General features: G+C 42.5%; 2 protein-coding genes across 2 annotated transcripts; one reads left to right on the forward strand and one right to left on the reverse strand.

Annotated features, from left to right (window-relative positions):
• Positions 1–600: 600 nt before the first annotated feature.
• On the reverse strand, positions 601–7,810 carry LOC124473854 (filensin). Its single transcript, XM_047029554.1, has 8 exons — positions 7,288–7,810; positions 6,425–6,485; positions 6,014–6,109; positions 4,488–4,580; positions 4,092–4,205; positions 2,883–3,103; positions 2,442–2,533; positions 601–1,979 (listed from the first exon to the last, which is right to left on the reverse strand). Exons 1-8 carry the CDS (start codon positions 7,656–7,658, stop codon positions 1,075–1,077), a joined length of 1,953 nt encoding a protein of 650 aa, XP_046885510.1. The 5' UTR covers positions 7,659–7,810; the 3' UTR covers positions 601–1,074.
• A 3,825-nt stretch (positions 7,811–11,635) lies between these two features.
• prokr1b (prokineticin receptor 1b) lies at positions 11,636–15,574 on the forward strand. Its single transcript, XM_047029693.1, has 3 exons — positions 11,636–11,793; positions 12,365–12,926; positions 13,998–15,574. The coding sequence occupies exons 2-3, from the start codon at positions 12,457–12,459 to the stop codon at positions 14,689–14,691; spliced, it is 1,164 nt and encodes a 387-aa protein (XP_046885649.1). The 5' UTR covers positions 11,636–11,793; positions 12,365–12,456; the 3' UTR covers positions 14,692–15,574.
• The last annotated feature ends 6,518 nt before the right edge of the window (positions 15,575–22,092 follow it).

A 22,092-nucleotide genomic window follows, 5' to 3' on the forward strand; every position in this document is an offset into this window, starting at 1 on the left:
CAATAGGAAACACTGTCAGTATAATCAAATATGTACATATGCACAGACCTGGAATCTGTCATACAGTAAACATAATATCTCATTTCAATAATAGAGAATGTGCTCACTTCCACTTTAACCCTCCACTCTTATTCTCGATCTAATTCTTATTCCATGTCTCAACCTGTCAATCTTTCTACTCCCTCCCTCTCTCTCCCTCTCTCTGTCTCTCTCCCACCGTCCACTCTCTCAAAGGGAGAGTGGATTAAACAGGTGGCACTGTGTGCTCCTTCAGGTCATGTTGATGAAAAATGGATGAGGCCCCTCCAGACACTACACTGCACTTGAAAACGGTGCCTACTCCAGGGTGTGATAGAGAGAGGATACAAATACAGAGAAATACATCGAGAAAAGGAGACTTCACGAAGGCACTGTCTGCGTACTAAAACATGTACTAGACTCATTTTTACTAGACTAGTACTCCACTAAAAAGAGAACTGGCTCTTCTCAAGCCCCACACAATAATATGAGATCAGGGGGAATGCTGTGTTCACAAAGCAGGCACCAAAAATATGTGGGGTTTCAAATCAAAACACAGGTGACAACATGTTCATTCAAAGATTGAATTTTTTATTAATTATCAGAACAATTGTATACACAGCAAAACTGTGTTAAGGGCAGTTAATGGCAATCAATTAAGCAAATTAACTCTCAAGGGAAGATTAGGCAACGTATGGCAGGGTGGTAGCATTTGTGTTTTATCATTTTTTAAATCATTTTTTTAGGTGACGAGTCGCATGGCTTGGAATTTGTCTTCCAAGTTTTCAGACAGTAAAGGCGTAAGGCGTGGGCATAGGCAGGAACGTCAACAGCAGCACTGCGGAGCCAGAGAGTGCAAACAGGTTGAGGAGCATTAAGGAATGTGTTAGGATTTTAGAAGTAGGGTTCTTTATCTGTTGGAGAACTGGCATTTAACACAACTGGTCTCTCAGACTCTTTTAATAGGAGGGTCGCATATCATATCAGTCTTTAGCCTTTTTGATGAAGTTGGTGAAGAGGTACGTCCAGATCTCTAGTCAGGTACAGGGCTCATCTTCAGTGTTTCTTCTTGCTGGTCTTCTCAATCATGGTCTCCACCACCATGGCTGTTTGCTCATATCCCTTCACCTTGTTGTCATCTGAGAATTTCTCCACAGACTCCACCAGCTCCACCTTCTCGTAGCTCATGGAGTCTGGGGGCATGCTGCTGGTGCTGAGGGGGGAAGGCATGGATGGGTGACCCCTGCGCCCGTCGTCATCCTTCCCACCTCTGGGGCCAGGGCCTGGAGCAGGGTTGGGCTGTGGGGTAGGACCAGGGTCCTTAGGTCTGGAATGGGGATCTCCATTTCTGTGCTTCCCCTTCCCTCGACCTCCTTTGCCGCTCTCTCCATCTGAGGGTAGGGTTGGATCGAGGTGGCCTGGACCTGGCATGGGCATAGGCATGGGCATAGGCATAGGCTGAGGTGGGGTGGGGAAGGGGCTGTAAGGGTCATAGGGGGACATCATGTTGTCCCTGATGGTGACAAAGACGTGTCCGGCAGAGGGGCTGGAGGAGTAGAAGCAGGGGTGCAGGTAGCTGCCGTCACCTGTGACCAGCACATAGCGCCCTTTGGTGTAAAAGTCGGCGATAGGCTCCGGCTTGCTCTTGTACTTCCGCATGCGGTCCCTGACGATGTTGCAGAGGGTGTCGAAGGCCTTGCTGATCTGCGCCCCGTCCGGCACATCCTGGGGAGACACGCCCGTAAACAGGGGACTCTGCTCCACCCTGTTGGCTCCCTCGCCTCCCTCCTCCTGCACCGCCAGTCCTCGCTTCTGGTCCTCGGTGGCCTCCCCCGCTTTCTCATCCTGGCCGCTGTCCATCACGTCCTTGGGGGTGATTTCTCTCTTCTTCATGACCTTCTTGGCCAGGTTCTTCTGACGGGGTTTGATATTGGTAATGTCTTGGATGGCTTGAGTGAGGTCTGCCAACACATGATGTCAAAATGAATACAAACACGCAGACAGAATTGACATATGATTCGCAAAAGTCACTTGACAACATGTTAGCGCTCAGATATGTGTTACAGATACCAAACAAAAGCCTCTACGATGAGCCACCACTCCCTGCCAAGATATACAACAGCCTTTTGTAACAAACACTTAGCCATCGTCTCATCAGCAGTGTATCATCAGCAAAAGCCAGAAATAGACCTCAAACTCAAGGCTTTATTTATTGGTTTGATTGTTTTGTTTTGTAAGCCTTTTGTTCCAGACAGCAAAAGGCCCTTGACGGTGAGTCAAGCCCCTATAGCCCTTGTGTGGCTGAATCTATGAGAACCCCTCAATAGCTATCACGGACAGCTCCTGTGTGTGATGGCAGCTTAAGTGTCTTCTCCATAGAGATGAGTGTAAAACTGCGGTGTGATGGGGGCTGTGGGCCTCACCTCTCCCCCTGCTCGGAGCGCTGGGTGTGTGGGTGTAGCGGTAATTGGTAGTGAACAGGGTAATGGGAGTCCCAATTATCGCTGAATTCAACCTGCAAACAGAGAACCAGGGCCAGCATGTCAGCAACATAATACCACATGAAAAGGTACAATAGTGTCAGTCTGCAACGAAAGTAAGAACTGGTGCATTCAGACTAATAAGATCTAAAGGTAGTATGAGTAATTATGATTTTGAGAAGAATGAAAGGTAATTTTATGCAGCAAATTTTAGAGAAAAGAACAGACTCTGTATTACAGTAATAAACAAATGGATATACAACTATTCCTGAAGCTGAGCAGGATGTCATGCACAACATGAAAGGTGAATGTGCTGTGTCTATTGAAAAGGGTTCATGTCATACAAGATATAAGCGTGTATGTGTGTGTGTTGATGAATGTTACCTGTTGTCCTCATTCTCGATGATCCTCTTGTACCTCTCCAACTCGTTCTCCAGGGAGGTCTGGTACATGGCCAGGTGACGACACTCGTTGGTTAACCTCTCCAGGGACTTTTCGGCCTCCTCGATCTCCTTCCTCAGAGAATCAATCTTTTCGTTGTACATCTGGATCTCATCATCGTAGCTCTCCTGAGTGTTCTTTATGCTTTGCTCCAACCCTGTGGTCTGAAAGAGAACAAAATGTTGTGAGGAGAGGAGGAGAAATGAAGAGAGAGAATAAGTGGAATGTTTTCATGTGACATTAGAAAACAGTATTCAAACATTGGCCTTTAGATGTTTTTGATGACAGAGTTAATAATCATTTAGCAAATATGACAATCTGTGAGGAAAATATTCACTTGGTCTTTGTAAAGGTTACTCTTTCTTACGGTCCTCTCCAAATCTCCTGTCAGTTCACAAATTGCCATGGAAACTCAAACTCATGAACCAGCTGTCTGATTATAATCACTGTCTGAAGAATAATTATTTCTGGAACCTAAATCCCTTGACTGCCGACTGAGGAAGGTAAGGGCTTTAGAAAAGTGCAGATGTCGTTCGTATCCACCATTGGATGCAAATATTATGTTAACGAAAATTACAAACTTCTGAAAAATCCTTTGATGGATGAATTTCTCTCTCAAGTAGAAATCGTACAACAAGGATATTAATATGTCTTTAAAAAGAACATTTATGGGAGACTGACAATTAGCAGATACATGCTACATAACATAAAGAGAGTGAAGAGCAGCATTTGATATCTATCGTAAAAACCTGTGTGTGTTTGTGTGTGGGGGGAGACGACGACAAAATGAACATCACTGATTATAGACTCAATTTGATAAGAGATGTTGCTCTCTTCTATTTTCTCCTTTCCTCTACCACATATTCATGGCCAGGTAATGTCTGACACCTAGTGGTGAACCTGTGCAACAGCTCCCAAGATTTACCCTTAGGACTACGTTGAGCTACCCATCATCGTCCTATCTCAGTAATCTTAAGTGGATGCCTCTTTCTGTGTATTATTCTGTAATGCTATGTTCAAATGTCCAAATCAACCCTCTCCCATACCTTACCTATACCTCTTCCACCTTTCACATCTGTGTACACATGAATTCTGAGCCTCGGTGGCATTAGACTACTGTCAGGGTTGTCATGGTGACAGTGAGTGACTCACCTCAGTCTGAAGTCGCTGCTTCTGCAACTGTAGCTGACAGAGGGCAGTCTTGTACTCCTCCAGCTGGCTCTGTAGGCCCGGAACCTTCCTCTGGGCCAGTAGCTTCTCTTGCTCCTACGCACACACACACACACACACAGTCCAGTGCAGTTAATGAAATAAAACACATTTTCTAGTCTCTTCAATAATCAATTTAGAAGGCAAGCCTCATTATACAATTTCTCCCAGTCTACCTATCTTTATCTAATGTGACACGTCAGATCTACACACAAACACACACACACACACACACACACACACACACACACACACACACACACACACACACACACACACGCACTCGCACACATGCAGACCCACGCACATACACACACAGGAATGCTAATATGCCCTTACCTCGGAGATGCCAACTGTCATGTTGGGCATCAGGGGCAGGGTCTGGTTGATCTGGTGCAGAATGTTGACATATGTCTGGATCTCAGCCAGGTTCTAATGAACAAACAGAATAGGTCATCAAGTGAAGATAACCCAAGGAGACTCCAAAATCAGTACATACAGTTCATGGCACACATGAAATACTCTCCTGGCACATTCCACAAAGTGGAAAGATGCTCACTGCATCATAACATCCCCAGACAGTTACGTATACTACAAAACATGGCCCTTAACCGTGTTTTATAACCGAAGTGCTTTATTCCATCAGATCGACCATCTTATATTGGCACATTTAGCAGGGCTGCATCTCCTGCACAATTACATCTGAAACGAAAGTGGGAACAATGCAGGGGACACACAATGTCATGGTCGATCTATCGACTGTCTCTTTGATGATGTGGCTCCTCCACTGACCCTAACGTAGCCCACTTTTACAGTGAACTACAACAAAGACACATTGATTTACATGACATAGTGCGATCAATGTCTGGTAATTATGTTGAGAGGCGACAAAATGCACAATATCTGTCTTTGTTGGAATTTGTATGTATGGGTAGGCTGCATGTGTTCTAAAGGTATTCAATGTCATAATGCATTTGAACCCTTAAGGCATAATGCATTTGAGACCTTATATAACATAAAAGTTCAGACAAAGACACAAGTCGATAGATCGCAAGGACATTTTGTTTACCGTACACAGTTCGTACCTTCTTTTCAGATGTTGTTCTACAGGAGACTCAGGCTAGGTAAATGTTGCCATTATGAGATGGTCGATCTGATTGAACTAAGTACTGCTGTTATTAGAAAGGGGGGTTGGGGAGGCTGAGGTGGGGAACGGTCTTTTTTGCACAGGGTTTTGTGGGGACAGCATGTCCTTTAATAGCACTATAGCCATACTAGAGAAGAGGTGTGAAATTGTATAGCCTGCGGTTGAGCCCATAATCACTATCATAGAATCTTAATCTGTCTCATTATGCTGTGTTTCCAGAGCTCTTTTTCAGTATAAACAAATTACCAATAAATATGTGTGCAATGAAATGAAAAAATTAATAGCCCAAGGAGTGGGCAAATAAGTGTTTTTTTCTGGGTAAACATCCTGCCACTAAGTAGGATTATTACGTAAAGCAATTAGACATTAATTACATTTGAGTATCCTATGATTGGATAGTTATACTTTGTCTGGCAGGTGTCAATATGGTCATATTCACTGGCTTTCTGAGCTGTCTGGCTTACCCTATTAATCATATTGTAGGTACCTTTAGTGTGTACTACAGAGTAAACCTGAGGCTCTATTACATTACCATTACATTTACATTTAGTCATTTAGCAGACGCTCTTATCCAGAGCGACTTACAGTAAGTATCTTTAGGCTTGAACAGAGATTTTTAGGAATGAGATTGAGGAACAGAGATTTTTAGGAATGCTTCGCTCAGCTGAGAAGTAATGCCAGTAGTAACCTAAAGATTGCTAACTATTACATCACTGACCTTCTTGTGTCTGTCTTTGGTAGAGTTGATGTCATCCTGAAGAAACTGGGACTGAATCTGATACTCCAGATTGCCCAGGAGAGCAGAGTCTGCTTCCTGTTAGAAAGGAGAAGAAAAGGAGGGAAATTAGGTATCAATGATAAATCAAACAGTTTATCCAAAGTTATCCAAGGATATTGCTGCAAATACATATATATATATATATATATATATTATATATTACATAGTATTGGATAATGCCCTACACTATGGTTGTGTGTGAAGACCTAACATCCACAATGAGGTACATCACTATATTTTGACTGATTGCTGAATCATTGCTAAAATCACTCACTGTTTGAGTTAAGGAAACAGTGAAGCATGAATATAATTGAGTTATTGTTGTTAAGTTATATTTCACTAAAAGCATACCTTGTTGAGTTGTTCCAATGTGCCTCTAAGTTGCTCCTGATATTCACATTCATTTCTATATCTACAAAGAAAACAAAGATTCGATTTTCAATTTCATTTTGCCTGCCGATAAGAAGAATGTTCAAACCGCTGTGACATTTTCTTTCAACAATTACGGTGATTGCATTCTAATTCTTCTCGCTGCTCTTGTTTTTAAACGCTCCTACTTCTAACAAAGCCACATCTCTCATTATGTTACCCTGTTTCTATCCTAGTCTGAACGATCCAGAGTGCCACTAACACCACACTCAACATGATCTGTGGTAAGGTGACACCAACAGCAATAAGGCCCTGGGTTTGATTAATGCTTGTGGTACAGTTTGGTGCTCAGGTGGACCATGTACCGGGCCTTACTCTGTGGAGTTTGCATGTTATACTGGTACTCACATGGGTTTCCTCCACAAATAACCCCTATGTTTCTCTCTTGCCCATGTCCCTGGCCAGAACATGAGGAGAGCACTTGGCCTTTGCCCCCTTGATATGACTGATCACTGCTCCTGTGTGTGTATGTTCTAAGTGTCCCAACTTCTGCACGCATGTTTATGATGATGGACAAATATAGTGTATTCTTCATTATCATCAGCGGTCTATCAGGCATATAATGACCTTTGTGCACCCTTTCTCTATTCCCAGTGTCAAGTTTTGTCTGCAGTTTTAACACTGACATTTGTATGTTTACAAACCTCTCGAAATGATTTACAATTAACTGTCCAAGGCTGCATACCATAGCTTGGACCACAGCCATAGGACAACCAACTAATATACAACATTAAAACACATTACATAGTGAAGAGGCATCGCTTCAGTACATTGCCACCACATACTTGTTGGTATACTCATCCAGCATACGGCAAGCATCTTTCAGCTCGCGGTTGAGTTTTGCATGGTCTGCTGAGAGCTCGCGGATACGCTGACGGTTGAGATTGATCTGCTCAGTAAAGGCCTCTTCCAGGCCGCTGGCCTCCTCCATGCGCTGTAGCGTTTCCAGCTGCCTACGGAATACGGCGTTACGCTGCTCCAGTACCCGCGCCCGGTTTATGTAACGGGCAAAACGGCTGTTGAGCTCCTGGAGGCTCTCCCATCCCTGGATAGCAGAGGCACCGGCTGATGCATCCGAACTAGAGGGCTCCTCAAAGACGTCGGAGCGCTCATACTTTTCCTTGCGCACTTCGCGCCGGTAGCTGGTCTTGAACATGCTGTTGACACTGTTCCGCTGCCTGGGTTGATGTTATACCCGGTGTGCGTGGTCCCCTTCAGCACCTTTAGCGTGTGAAAACTCGGCTGCTCACCCTCCACAGTCTCATGCTAGACTAAACGATGCCCGGCCCTTGCCGGCCGCGAAATAGCCCCCCAAAATCTCCCACCTGCCGGTGACTACGCAAGCCACGCGCGTGGTGGCTTCCAGATATTGTTTACGCCTTTGTGACTAAAGTTACAAAAGCTGGAGGAATGATGACAGGGCAGAAAGACCAAAACAACGAGAGGCTTGGCGAGAAGAGAACACTGCTGCGTCAAACAGACTATTATGAGAGCCCCCTTTGTTTTCGATCAGCTGTGGTTCTAGATCTGTTTGATTTAGAAAAAAGACTGAGCTTTTGTTTTGGTCTGAACATGTTGCCAACTGGCAAGGCCTTTAACATCAACACAAGTGGTTTGCCTATGAATGAACCACAACAAATACACTGTTTATAATAACCTGCAGAAAACTGACAAGCCTCCAGGAAAAGGAAAGATATTGATTGGTAGTGCAAACATTTCAAATGAGATGATTGACTGACAATTCAACTGATGATTTGATGGAATGGTGCAATGGTAGCCCATTTAATCAACCTGACACCAATAAAACGTTAACGGGAGTCAGATGGCTGAGCGGTTAGGGAATCGGGCTAGTCGTCAGAAGGTCGATGGTTCGATTTTCTGCAGTGCCAAATGACGTTGTGTACTTGGGCAAGGCACTTCACCCTACTTGCCTCGTGAGGAAATGTCCCTGTACTCACTGTGAGTCGCTCTGGATAAGAGCGTCTGCTAAATGACTAAATGTAAAAAGAACAAATTGTTTTCAAATTCAGTATAGCAGTTTGTGTTCCCAAGGTTTAGCCTATCATGCCTATCATATTTTCCCTTGATATAATGTCCATTTGTGAGAGAGAGAGAGAGAGAGAGAAAGAGAGAGAGAGAGAGAGGGAGAGAGAAACAGAGAGAGAGAGAGACAGAGAGAGTGAGAGAGAGAGACAGAGAGAGGGAGAGAGAGAGAGAGAGAGAGAGAGAGAGAGAGAGAGAGAGAGAGAGAGAGAGACAGAGAGAGAGAGAGAGAGAGACAGAGAGAGAGACAGAGAGAGAGAGAGAGACAGAGAGAGAGACAGAGAGAGAGACAGAGAGGGTAACAGTCAGCACATGGAGGCTTGTGTGTGGGTGTCTGGTCATTGCCCTGGGCTCTGCCAGGGGTGTGGGGTGGATAGTCAGTAACAGGATCACTCTGGACAGATCTGGGAGCTCTCTGCCAAAGGCTGAATGGGGAACATGCCCCATTGTATTACATCAGCATTTCTGTGCCTAGAAAAGTGGGGGTTCTAGGAAGAGGTCACCAAGACCACTCCAAATGCCCTGCTTACGACAGGTCTGCTCTGTTTAAATCATGTGTATGTATTGAAAAAGAAATGTAAGTATTGCCTGAAGAAATTATGTGTATCACACATTTTTCTAATATCAACACAATCGTGCACATTATTTCAGGGAGCTGAGGACTGGCTCATCAGTACACAGAAAACCCTTAAGAAACATAAAGGAACTCAAATGTAAAATGTGACATGGCATCCTTCACCAGGTGATCTCAATCCACATGCAATTAAAATGCACCTTACACCATTACAGTTAACATTCTGCCGCAAGGCCTGTCCCGGTTCTCCTGAAGGTCCAAGTTAAATGACAGGTACAGTGGGAGGGAACATTTTTAATGTTTTTTAACCAGGCAGAATCATTTAAGAACAAATTCTTATTTCCAAAGATGGCCTGGCAAAAAGCAAAAGCTTTTTGAGGGAGATGGGAAGGGGGCTATGGAATAAAAATCTGGTTAAAAGCATCACGGCACACAACTACAGCAGTACAACATACAGAAGAAAAACAAGCAGGGAATTTGTACATAGGGAATCAGAGAGGTTAAAATGTCTCCCTGAAGAAGGAAGTTGGACAACAATGCAATATTGCACAAACCAATTTACAGCATTAACTGTCAAAGTACTCACTGTTACATCACATAAATCATAAAAGGGGAAAACTTTCTGTCAAAGTGTTTATGACCAACATTATCAGTGAACACAACCACACATGTACATGTGTAAACACACATGCAAAAACTAAAAAGGGTAACATCAACGCAATGTCCACGATTAATGCAGTAGTTTATGCTGAACAATTATTGTGGCATAAACAAATGATCTAATTACAGGGACATCGCAAAGTCAGCATTGCAAACAAACTGGCAGGCCAGCAAACAAGCAATCCCCTAAGATTTAAAGTCTAGATATAACGGTATGGATATTGCCATTATCACTGATCTCTATCCCCCAAACTGCCCATAAAGCTGCTTTCAAGCTGCCATAACCTGTTCAGAGGCTGTAGAGGTTTTGTTTTTGCATATGCTTTTGCAGTGGACCGAATACAATTGATCTGGCACACTTATCCTCCATATTCATTTGTTACGAGGGGTTGTGAATCCTAAAGTTGGGTGAGATCAAAGAACTGTCTGATGTGGAGATGGAAGCTTTCTGTTGATCCTGTTGGGCAGGTTTGCTGCCTGCTCCAGAGGACAGCAGTTCCTTGTGCATTTAGAGGGTGATAAAACTAAGAGGGATGGATGGGGATAGATTGCCTTGAGATATGTTTGACTCCATGTACAGCCTTTCTTATCAAGATGTGCTAACCAGGTGAAGATGTCTGGAACCAGTGTTATGGTTTGTTATGACCGCTAAACAAAGTATGTTTGGAATGCTTTGAAAGGTGGTATCTAGGTGACTTGTAACAGACATTCATGGACAGAAAATAGCATGCGCTGCAGGAGTGACAAAGTGATTCTGACTAACAGCAAAATCATTGTACATTTGACAGGGAAAAATACATTACAGTGGAATTATTGCTTTGAGTGAGGAGAGCATGAAGACCACAACAACTTTCCATCATTTTCAGGACAGGATCTCACATCCCACTGCTACCATTTTGCCAATATCCTATCTTGAACAAATACCCACAGTGTATATTATATCTCACATAGCTTTTCTGGAGTTTGGCCAAAGCTTTGCCCCAGAGAAAATGAAAAGAAGGGAATTGCTGTATAGTTTTCTTACAGCCTAACAGGGGGCTGTTTGTCCAGCATCAGACAAAATACAAATGATAACATAATGAACATTTAATAGACAGCACTGGTAGAAACTGGCATTCGAAGTTAAGGGTTTTCTCTTTTATTGCTGACAACAATCTGAGAAAATTACCTCATTATATTCATCCCTACCAAGAATGCTGATTGCTATTTGCTTGAAATGGTTTGTTTCAACGTTAGACAATACAGTCATTATTATACCTGAATGAGAGAGACCTGACTGAGTTTGATGTTCCCTGGTGTTAAAGTAATGCTATCTTTTTCAAAATAATAGGGAGACATAAACTAGACTTCTGACAGCAAATTCCTCTGATTTGAACTGTATTACTGGATACAAATGAATGTTAATAGTAGTATGTCATCCACTAGCTTAGGGAAGCAATTTTGTCTTTGTTTCAAAAAAGATTGGGGCAGCAGACATTAATAAGGATTTTAATAAATGGGATGGAAATTAAATCCTTACGAAATGTCAGCATGTATGCCCCGTTTTAGTTAAATTTCCTACTTTAGAACCCTATCGTATTTTCTAGGCAATACACATTATGTCAAGATAAGACATATGTATCTTGACACTATGTTTGTGGATACATTCTGAATCAGTGGATATATATATATATATATATATATATATATATAAATATACAGTATACTGCTAATGTTTCAATGCTCCATTCTGTCACTCTACCCCTCCACCCTGAACCCAATCCTTCCAAAATATGGAAATCATCCTCTCCAACGAGCTTGGGAGCATCATTCCGCGTCATATAGCCGATCTACACCATAGGGATAGGACACCGAGATAACTTTTCTATTTCTTTCGTTCGAAGAGAGAAAGAGAAGGACATAGGCACATTTACTCGAGGTGATGGAGAGAATCAGCTATTTTTTAAACCGCGGGAAAAGTGTCCTTCGTTATCGAGGTTTACGCATCTATGAAGTCCGCGACAGACATTGAAAAGTAAGTACAATATACCAGCTGACATCCTTGATAAATAATGACTGCCACTCAATTGTCTTTATGGAACCTTTTTTTTGGATTTCTTGGTCTTATAACTCCTTTTTTTGTACTGTGTGATGGTGGAGGACTAGATGAATGAGATAAATCAGAAACACTTTCCACTTACAATATCTGATCCGTCGATCAGATAAACTAGAATAAGATGTTTACAATTGTTGTTTTGGTTGTAGCCTATGGATGGGAATGGGATTAGCTGGATGTGATTCCTTTTCAGGTCCCCATCGATGATATCAATTTAGATGAAATATAAAAGTTGATCCACTTCATTATCTATAGCAGCCTATTTAAATTGTATTCCATTGTAATCCATTGTAAGATATTCAATTGCTAAATTTTTGTCTATTCCTTGTGTAGTGATAGACATGAGTGGTCTGATGCATTTTCATACTCTAGACTCCTGGGGGCATCCTGCCTCATCAACTTCTATGCCTCAAGATGCAAAATAATACTATCCTTTGAAGTAGTCACAGACAACGAAACGTCATTAATATAATTGTTGTTGTTTTTGCAGAATTGGAGTTGTACCCCCACAAAATTGAAAAAACAATCAGTCAGTGAAATTGAACACTTGTAAGCAGCTGCATATTGGGAACTTGGTGAGACATGGGAGACTCCAACACGAGTCACTTGGCTGCAGTGTACGTGGCAGGGACGCAGAGCACTGTCCTGGGGAGCGAGCAGGACCCATTCCTGGACCAGTACGACCTGGACTACACCGTTTCTGATGACGAATTACCGGACACCACACAGGGCCAGGCCTTCTTCCTGGCCACCATTGTCATCGGCGTGGTCCTCATCTGCATCATGCTAGTCTGCGGTGTCGGGAACTTCCTCTTCATTGCCACGCTGGCACGTTATAAGAAGCTGCGAAACCTCACCAACCTGCTCATCGCCAACCTGGCCATTTCAGACTTCATCGTGGCGGTGGTGTGTTGCCCGTTCCTGGTGGATTACTATGTGGTCAAGCAGCTGTCCTGGGACCACGGTCTGGTGCTGTGTGCCTCTGTGAACTACCTGAGGACTGTGTCTCTGTATGTCTCTACCAATGCCCTGCTGGCCATCGCTGTGGACAGGTGGGTGCGTCCAAGCTGACTGCCATTTTACGTCAGGCGTGTGTGTCTGTGAGTGTGTGTGTGTGTGTGTGTGTGTGTGAGTGGGTGGGTGGGTGAATGAGAAAGTGTGGGTACGTGCATTAATGCAATTTTGACCTGTTGGAACATGGGGTTCTCTTTTTTCTAGTGGCCAGTGGATGTTCATACATTCTATTGTATTTTCTTTTGTCACAGTTATAGGCCTAAGAGAAGGTAAAAACAGTGACTGCAGGTACATTTGACCTGGTAGGGCTCTAGAGAAAAGGACTAACCTTTTTTCAATAGAATTTGAATTACACAGATTCACAAAAGGAAAAAAGGAAATTCATTTTATTCCTGCCAAATTATTTCAAAGCAGCTCCACAGGGAGGCTAATTCTCACCACAGGTGCTTCTGATGAAAGCCCTGCATCTCAAGTATGTTGGTGTCTTCAGTGTAGGAACACTGTGTGTAAATGAGAGACAATGTGCTGCTGGGTTTATAGGTGTTATACAGCTAGCTGCTGTTAGAACGTCCTTTCGGTGCATAGTGTCTTTCTTAGGTCAGGGACCGTTCGCAGCTTCAGTACACAAAGAACGTTTAGAAAAAAAACAATATTGAATGACAATATTGAATAATGAATTTTGTCGTTTCAGGTAATGTTAGATATCATCATGTCATATTGGCTGTTATTGTTCATCCATTTTAAACTAGAACTAGAAAGCCATCGCAAGTAACTGTATTAATCTGAATTAGCCTACTCACCATCAGAACAGTTAGAGAGATTACTTATCACAGGCTGACCTTCAGTTCTCTGCAGGTTTTGACATACCAGAATATTATTGTATTTATTGCATTTCTAGCTAAATTACCTATCTTGAAAGGAGAGAAGACTCTACTGACATTTATTTGTTCGATGACTGCTGTAAAGCTTTGAAACCCAGAACTGACCTTTCTTGGAAGTTCCTAAATAAAAGTGATAAGATTTGGAAGCAGATAAAGAAGAAAGCAAGGCATCACAGGCATACAGAATGGCTGGAGCAACCTCTGACTGTTCCATTCTCCCCTCATTAGGTATATGGCCATCGTGCACCCCCTTAGGCCACGCATGAAGTACCAGACAGCCTACTGCCTGATCACAGGGGTGTGGATCGTCCCCATCCTCATCTCCATCCCTTCTGCCTACTTCGCCTCTGAGACCATGTACCCACGCGGAGGTGCCGACGCCCAGACCACACACAAGGTGTTCTGTGCCCAGATTTGGCCCGTGGACCAGCAGGCCTATTACCGCTCCTACTTCCTGTTCGTCTTTGCCTTGGAGTTTGTTGGGCCCGTGGTGGTCATGGCCATGTGTTATGCCCGGATCTCACGGGAGCTGTGGTTCAAGAGCGTTCCCGGCTTCCAGACGGAGCAGATCAGGAAGAGGCTGCGTTGCCGCAGGAAGACGGTCATGGTGCTGATCGGGATCCTTGGCGCCTACATCCTGTGCTGGGCTCCGTACTACGGCTTCACCATCCTGCGGGACTTCCACCCGACACTCATCTCCCGCCAGAAGAACTCGCTGGTGGCCTTCTACATCATCGAGTGCATCGCCATGAGCAACAGCATGATCAACACTTTCAGCTTTGTCAGCGTGAAGAACAACACGGTCAAGTACTTGAAGAGGATTGTGCTGCTGCGCTGGAGGTCCTCATACGCACCCAGCAAGACAGTGGATGAGACTGAGCTGAGAACTTCCAACATGCCGGTAACTGAGGTGGTGGAATGATCAGTAATCATAAAACTGTTTCTACTTAACTGTTTCACAGTTGAGTTGATGTTGGTCTACTGTGTACATTTTATTGTGGAGAGGAATCTTGGGTGTATTTTTTTTTGAGTATACTATATTACTGTGGAAGACAGGAAGCTGATTTGAATTTTGAAAATGTGTGTTCAACTACACTGACGGATACGGACGATAATCAAATGTACAGTGGGCCTATGTTGAACATGAATGTACAAAATGCAACTTTTATAGTGTTCTACTTTCATTCATGTTTTGCTTACCATTGTAATTATTCATTGTATCAAAATGCATTTTATTTAACAACTGGATGTTCGTGATTGAATTGTGATCTCTCAGGTCAGACAGAATCTGTGAAGATGTTGCATAACTACTCTATGTTCCTTTGACATGTTTTGATCAGTCGGAAAACACTTTGAGACTTACAAGAATCCTAAATCGTGGCATAATTTTGGCCTCATATTCTAACCTTCTTTTACTCTGCACGTTACAATGCCAGTAATATTTTCTTTGATATTCTCACCTCACACCACATGCAGGCACCAGAACTCAAATGTATTTACTGTTACTTAAGCAGTGACAACAGGATGTTCTCTGTGCTTTGTGTGTGCTTCTTTTTGGTGCTTTCTCTTACAGATCAATAGAAGCAATGTGTCCACGGTAGAATGCCCATTCAGTGTGTTGCTATTTTCCTGTTGTGATTTTTATGGAAATGTTTCTGTAGTACTTACATTTGCCTGCTTTTTGTTGTCTATTGTTGTCTATTAGTATGCTTATTAAAACAACATGCGACAGAACAGAAGGACGGATATTTTTCTTTCCTGCTCTTCTTCGAGATTACTTTGTTCGGGTGAAAGGCTGAACTCGATACACACCACAATACCACCTGGAAAATGTAGCATGGAGATTTGGATTGGATAACTCTTCTTTGAGTTATCTACTCTTATTGTATGTATGTACAGTACCAGTCAAAAGTTTGGACACACACTGTCCCATTCACATGGGAAAATGTGTCCAAACTTTTGACTGGTACTGTACATTGATTATCTTTAGTCAATCCACATGTTTTCAAAGCCCCAGAGTTGGCCAGATCTAAGGCATGAATATGCAACCATTCAGACCTTCATTTGACTCTCTGAAGCACACCTGATTTCTCTTAAGAATGATTCAGTCGGGCAACACAATGATAGGTTTTTTTCATTCCTCTTCATTTTGTTGCAGCCACAATAGCCAGTTAACAACCGAGTGGACATTTTGTCTAAGACTCAAATGGCACTTCAGATTAAAATATCCTTTTTGGCATAGAGTAAAAAGAAAATGTTCTGTGCTTCTATGAGCTGTCAAAATGGGGTGCTAAAGGTATTCCTATCTGTAGAAAACAATATTTTTGTTTTCGCAGTAATGCAACAAAACATAAGTTGTGTTTGATCCCACCCTATATGGTATGGCTGGTGCCTGGGCCGACATTTATTGGTTTTCGCGATTGTAACACCTGCTTAATAGATAGATCACAATATGTCCACTATGATGGTTGCTCATCCAGGAGCTCCATTGTAAAATACGGAGTACCACGGGGTTCAGTTTTAGGCCCTCTGTTATTTTCACTCTATATGTTGCCTTTAGGAAACATAATTAGAGGTTTTGGGGTAGATTTTCACTGCTATGCAGATGATACTCAGCTATACATGTCTATAAAGCCGGGAGAATTTCCGCATGCTATGGAAACCTGTGTTTCCAGGTTGAAAACTTGGATGACTGCAAATTTCCTTCTTCTTAATTCGGATAAAACCGAGGTTCAAATTTTTGGTCCGAAAAAACACCGAAATAATTTATCCCATCTAACCTTAGACTTAGACGGCGTCAAAGTATCTCAAAGCCAGCTGGTAAAAAATCTGGGAGTCACAATGGACCCAGACCTTTCGTTTGAGTACCATATTAAGCAAATCACCAGAACAGCATTTTTCCATCTACGTAATATTGCCAAAATACGAAAATTCCTCTCAAAGGATGATGCTGAAAAACTAATACATGCTTTTGTTACGTCCCGATTGGACTACCTTAATGTGTTGTTCTCTGGCCTCCCAATTACCTACCTAAAAAACTTACAGCGGGTGCAAAATGCTGCTGCTAGACTATTGACTAAAACTAGAAAGTTTGATCATATAACATCGACTCTTATCTCTTTTCACTGGCTCCCTATCCAAGCCAGAGCTGATTTCAAAGTTCTACTACTAATTTACAAATCTCTGCATGGATTGGCACCACTGTACCTCTCCGGTCTCCTTGCACCCTATTGCCCCGCAAGGACTCTAAGATCTCAAAATGCCGGCTATCTGGTAATACCCAAAGTTAAGAAAAAAACTGCTGGAGGTAGGGCGTTCTCATATAGAGCACCTCTTCTTTGGAACAAATTACCCATCTCAATTAAGGAAGCTGATACTGTCTCGACATTTAAAACTAGATTAAAAACGTTCTTGTTTAGTCAATTCTATGATTGTTAAAGGGAAGTATGTGTGTACTTTCTATGTAAACCTGGGGTGTGTGCTTGCCTATGTGTGTATCACATGTAACTTTTAAATTTTAATTATAGCTTATGTTCACATTGCCCAGCTAGATGTTACAAATAAAGTAAACCTGTTACTGTATATTGTTAGTATTATTATTATTATAGTTCCGTTGCTGTATATTGTTACTGTTATAGTTTTTATTACTAGTTGGAGACAACGGGGGACTGGTTGTTTTCATCCTTATTCGTATAAGTATAACCTACTTTAGAGTTCTTTCCCCTGGAACAGATTTCATGTTCCAACTGAGGGGGGCTGTCGTTGTTTTGGTGTGTGGGGCTGCATCAAATACCCTTTTTGCTCTGTTAAATTGCTGCACTAGTCCACACTTGACCGGTGGGGATCTCATTCTATTATGACTGTAACTGTTAGCTGCTCCTGGCATTCTCTAATCCCTGCTCTCCTCTCTGTCCCCCCCCCCACACATTCCCTGTGGTGTGGGGGGTTTGAGCTGTCAGGACCTGCTTGGTCGTCGGTCTGCCTACGCTGAACCAGGTCGTCACCCGGAATCCAGTCTCCATGACGGCCAACAGCGAGTTTCCCGGTCCCATCCAACGTCTATAAAGCCGAACAATGGATTTTGGTGTTTCAAAACCCATTGACACTGTATGACTATGTTTAGCTTGTGTTCTGCTCCTCTCTCTTACCAACCGTCTCTGGAGGAGGGGATCCCTCTCTGAATTGCTCCTCCCAAGGTTTCTTCCATTTTTTCTCCCGGTGGGAGTTTTTCTGGGAGTTTTTCCTTGTCTTCCTTGAGGGTTTAGGTTGGTTGAGGGGCAGTTCTATGGGCGCATGTGAAGCCCTCTGTGACATGCTTGCGTGTAAAAAGGGCTATACAAATAAATTTGATTTGATTTGATTTGATTAATAGAACGCAATTCACTTGTGTATTCTCAGATCAGAGAGCCTAACTGAAATGCAACTTCTTCAATATCTTTTAATCACAAAATGTGTTTCTTATCACGAGATGACATGCATGTGCAGGTCCTCACTCGAGAAATGTCTAGACACAACATCACCAAACGTACATCTGTTTTCTTACCTCAACATAGACCCTTTGTCTGTGCTGGCCTCCCCTCCCGCTGTGCCTCCCGTCCCGTAGATGTGGGGAGTGCTGATTCTGTTCCCCTGTAGTGATCTTAATGAGGTTAAAGTGACACTGGCAGGTCAGCACTCTGCAACAGTAGACAGTTTAGCTCTGAAAGACCTCAGTATGTAGAAACTGTGCACACGCAGACGCACACACTCATATATACACTTGGGTAATCAATAAAGGAATCTTCAGCTGGGTCTGCAGAAAATAAACAAAGACATAACTGGTCCTGGATTACATAACAGACACACATCCGTAATTGTATTATACCCTTAACTTCTCCTCCTGAATAACTGCTATTGATATTATCATAATCGTTTAGCATGGACCCATTTCATCAAGAGAGGCTCCTAATGTTTGCCACATCCTGCACCAGTTTTCACAGATCGATGTTGTTGCAGGTTATACTTAAATCTAGGCATTTTAAATCGTACTTTATTTGTACCATACCTCAATACTGCCCTGGCCTGACCAAGCCACATTCTCCTCCATTCTGAGCATCATGGATGTTTAAGTGTCAATGAGATTTCGCATTCTAACAATTCATCAGTCTGGAAGCACATTGACCTCTAATGAGGCTTGTCATTCTTTATACTAATCTTCCTTGAGGCCTTCAGTCTGAGCCAAGGGCTGTTTTCTTTCCATTAGCATGCACTGTTTATTGGTGGTGTTTATTGCCCACATTAGTCTCTGCATTAACCCCTGTAAGCTCAGCTGTCAGTTAGCCAGGCTCTGTTTTGTTCCTCACCATCTCCCTATGATACCGATTGCTAAAACTGTTTAGACATTTCCTGCTATCACTGAAGGATAAATTCACAACATTAACGTAAGATGACAATACCACTATGTGTATTCACACTCCACCAATCTGTTTATTGCTTTTGTTGATGTGTGAGCATTTATTGCTGGCCAGCGAAGTGCTGAGGGGTAAAAATGGTGACACTGGCAGAGATGTGACACCAGATGTCAAAATAAATAAGTGCAGTCTCATTGTGGACATGCAGTAAACAAGCCACAAGCTTTTAAAAGTAGGACCTTAAGACATAGGAGGAGGGTTTCAGCGCTGCTTTGAACCTCCGAGTCCACCGGCACGGTTGTCAGTTCAGACTGTGCTCTACGCTGGTCATCCTTGGTGGCACCGGCTGGGCTGTCTCTTGACCTGCCCGACCCGTCTGACTGTCCGCCTGTACAGCTACGAGAGCAGCATCAGCACTACGGGCCAATTTGGGTCACCATAAGAGGGTTGCCATGGCCCCAGGCTGTGATCAACTTGCATTAGATACATTCTCTGTACGTGTGTGTGGGTGAGTGTTTGTACTGTGTAGGTACAATCAAATGCATACATACTGTACATGTAGCTCCAACAATAATGGAATTAACATACAGTGCCCTCCAAAAGTATTGGAACAGTGAGGCGAATTCCTTTATTTTTGCTGTAGACTGAAAACATTTGGGCTTGACATCAAATAATGAACGTGAGACCAGAGATCAACGTTTCAGCTTTTATTTCCAGGTATTTACATCAGGATCTGATGCACAACTAAGAAAATATCACATTTTGTTTGAATCCACCCATTTGTCATGTGATCAAAAGTATTGGAACAGATATACTTAAAACATATTTAAGTGAATAAGACTTAATATTTAGTTGCAAATCCTTTGCTTTCAATAACTGCAGCAAGTCTGTGACCCATTGACGTCACCAAACTTTTGCATTCTTCCTTTTTGATGCTTTCCCAGGCTTTCACTGCAGCCTCTTTCAGTTGTTGTTTGTTTTGTGGGGTTCCTCCCTTCAGTCTCCTCTTAAGCAGGTAAAATGCATGCTCTATAGGGTTTAAGTCTGGAGATTGACTTGGCCAGTCTAATACCTTCCATTTCTTGCCCCTGATGAACTCCTTTGTTGTTTTGGCAGTGTGTTTTGGGTCGTTATCTTGCTGCATGATGAAGGCTCTGCCAATCAGTTTGGTTGCATCTTTCCTTAAATTGGCAGACAAAATGTTTCTGTAGACTTCCGAGTTCATTTTGCTGCTGCCATCATGTGTTACATCCTCAATGAAGATTAATGAGCCCGTCCTAGAAGAAGCCATGCAAGCCCAAGCCATGACATTACCTCCACCGTGTTTCACAGATGAGCTTGTGTGTTTGGGATCATGAGCAGTTCCTTTCTTTCTCCAAACTTTAGCCTTTCCATCACTTTGGTAAAAGTTAATCTTTGTCTCATCAGTCCATAAAACTTTGTCCCAGAATTTTTGAGGTTCATCTCTGTACTTTTTGGCAAATTCCAGCCTGGCCTTCCTATTCTTCTTGCTAATGAGTGGTTTGCATCTTCTGGTGTAGCCCTTGTACTTTTGTTCATTAAGTCTTCTGCGAACAGTAGATAGTGATACCTTCACTCCTGCCATCTGGAGGTTGTTGCTGATCTCACTAACAGTTGTTTTAGGGTCTTTCTTTACAGCTCTCACAATGTTTCTGTCATCAACTGCTGATGTTTTCGTTGGTCTACCTGTTCGACGTCTGTTACTTAGTACACCAGTAGTTTTCTTCTTCTTCAGGACATTCCAAATGGTTGTACTGGCTATGGCCAATGTTTCTGCAATGGCTCTGATTGATTTTCCATCTTCTCTAAGACTCACAATTGCTTGTTTTTCACCCAAAGACAGCGCTCCGGTTTTCATGTTGTTTTCACCTCTGAATACAGTCTGCATAGACAAAACCTATCTTACCCAATCTGAACCTGAGTGTAGACATTCAGTGGTATTTATTGATTGAATAATGTATGTAATAGGACACACCTGGGCAACAAAACACACCTGTCAGTCATATGTTCCAATACTTTTGCTCACGTGACAAATGGGTGGGTTCGAACAAAAAGGTGATATTTTCTAATTTGTGCATCAGATCCTGATGTAAATACCTGGAAATAAAAGCTGAAACGTTGATCTCTGGTTTCACATTCATCGTTTGATGTCAAGCCCAAATGTTTTCAGTCTACAGCAAAAATAAAGGAATTGGCCTCACTGTTCCAATACTTTTGGAGGGCACTGTATCTCCCTTAAGACAGAGTTCTCTCTTCCATCCAGCGATGGAACAATCTCATAATCATCTCTGGATATATACACAAAACTCACCTTAGAGACATACACCTTAAGCCTTGGATAATGACATTTTAATAATATTTCATTATGTTCTGTTAACTTACGAAGTAACATCAATGTTAAGAGTCTTTTTTATCCTAGTCAAGGTCAAGGTCATCCCAGAGGGGCAATTTGTTGCACCGCCGCCAGTATATAAATACAGTCATCATCTACAATCAACACCAACACACAAACAATTCACTGAAATTATGTGATTAAATTCAAAAGGCCTAAAGCAGTAGGGAAAAATTGGTTCTTAAAGCTATTGGTACTGCATCTTGGCAGATTGTCTGCGACTAGATGGAAACAAGCTGAACTGAAATTGACCAATGGGTGACTAGGGTCAGCAAAGACTGGGTCTTTTGAGTTTTGCCGTTTGTAAGAGTCATTGGATTTGTTTTTTCAATTGTATTGCACATTCTAACAATTCCTTCTAACCTGTTCCTATATTTCAAGGTAAGTGACTCAAACCAGCAAATAGAAAAGGTGGGAACAGACTCAATAAAACAGTCAAACATTCCCATAAAACGACATTAAAACATCGGACCTTTTGAGAAACACTGATGGGACTTCAAAACAACATCCGGATTTGGTT

This window comes from Hypomesus transpacificus, chromosome 11, assembly GCF_021917145.1.
Source record: "Hypomesus transpacificus isolate Combined female chromosome 11, fHypTra1, whole genome shotgun sequence".
Taxonomy (NCBI): Eukaryota; Metazoa; Chordata; class Actinopteri; order Osmeriformes; family Osmeridae; genus Hypomesus; species Hypomesus transpacificus.

What these genes read in the sequence shown, in the direction of transcription:
- prokr1b (XM_047029693.1), top strand. Translation starts at nt 12,457, where the DNA reads ATGGGAGACTCCAACACGAGTCACTTGGCTGCAGTGTACGTGGCAGGG. An exon ending in CTGGCCATCGCTGTGGACAG is followed by an intron (nt 12,927 to 13,997) that starts GTGGGTGCGTCC and finishes TCCCCTCATTAG; the next exon opens with GTATATGGCCATCGTGCACC.
- LOC124473854 (XM_047029554.1), bottom strand. Translation starts at nt 7,658, where the DNA reads ATGTTCAAGACCAGCTACCGGCGCGAAGTGCGCAAGGAAAAGTATGAG. An exon ending in TGACAGTTGGCATCTCCGAG is followed by an intron (nt 4,206 to 4,487) that starts GTAAGGGCATAT and finishes GTGTGTGCGTAG; the next exon opens with GAGCAAGAGAAGCTACTGGC. An exon ending in AGCAGCGACTTCAGACTGAG is followed by an intron (nt 3,104 to 4,091) that starts GTGAGTCACTCA and finishes GTTCTCTTTCAG; the next exon opens with ACCACAGGGTTGGAGCAAAG.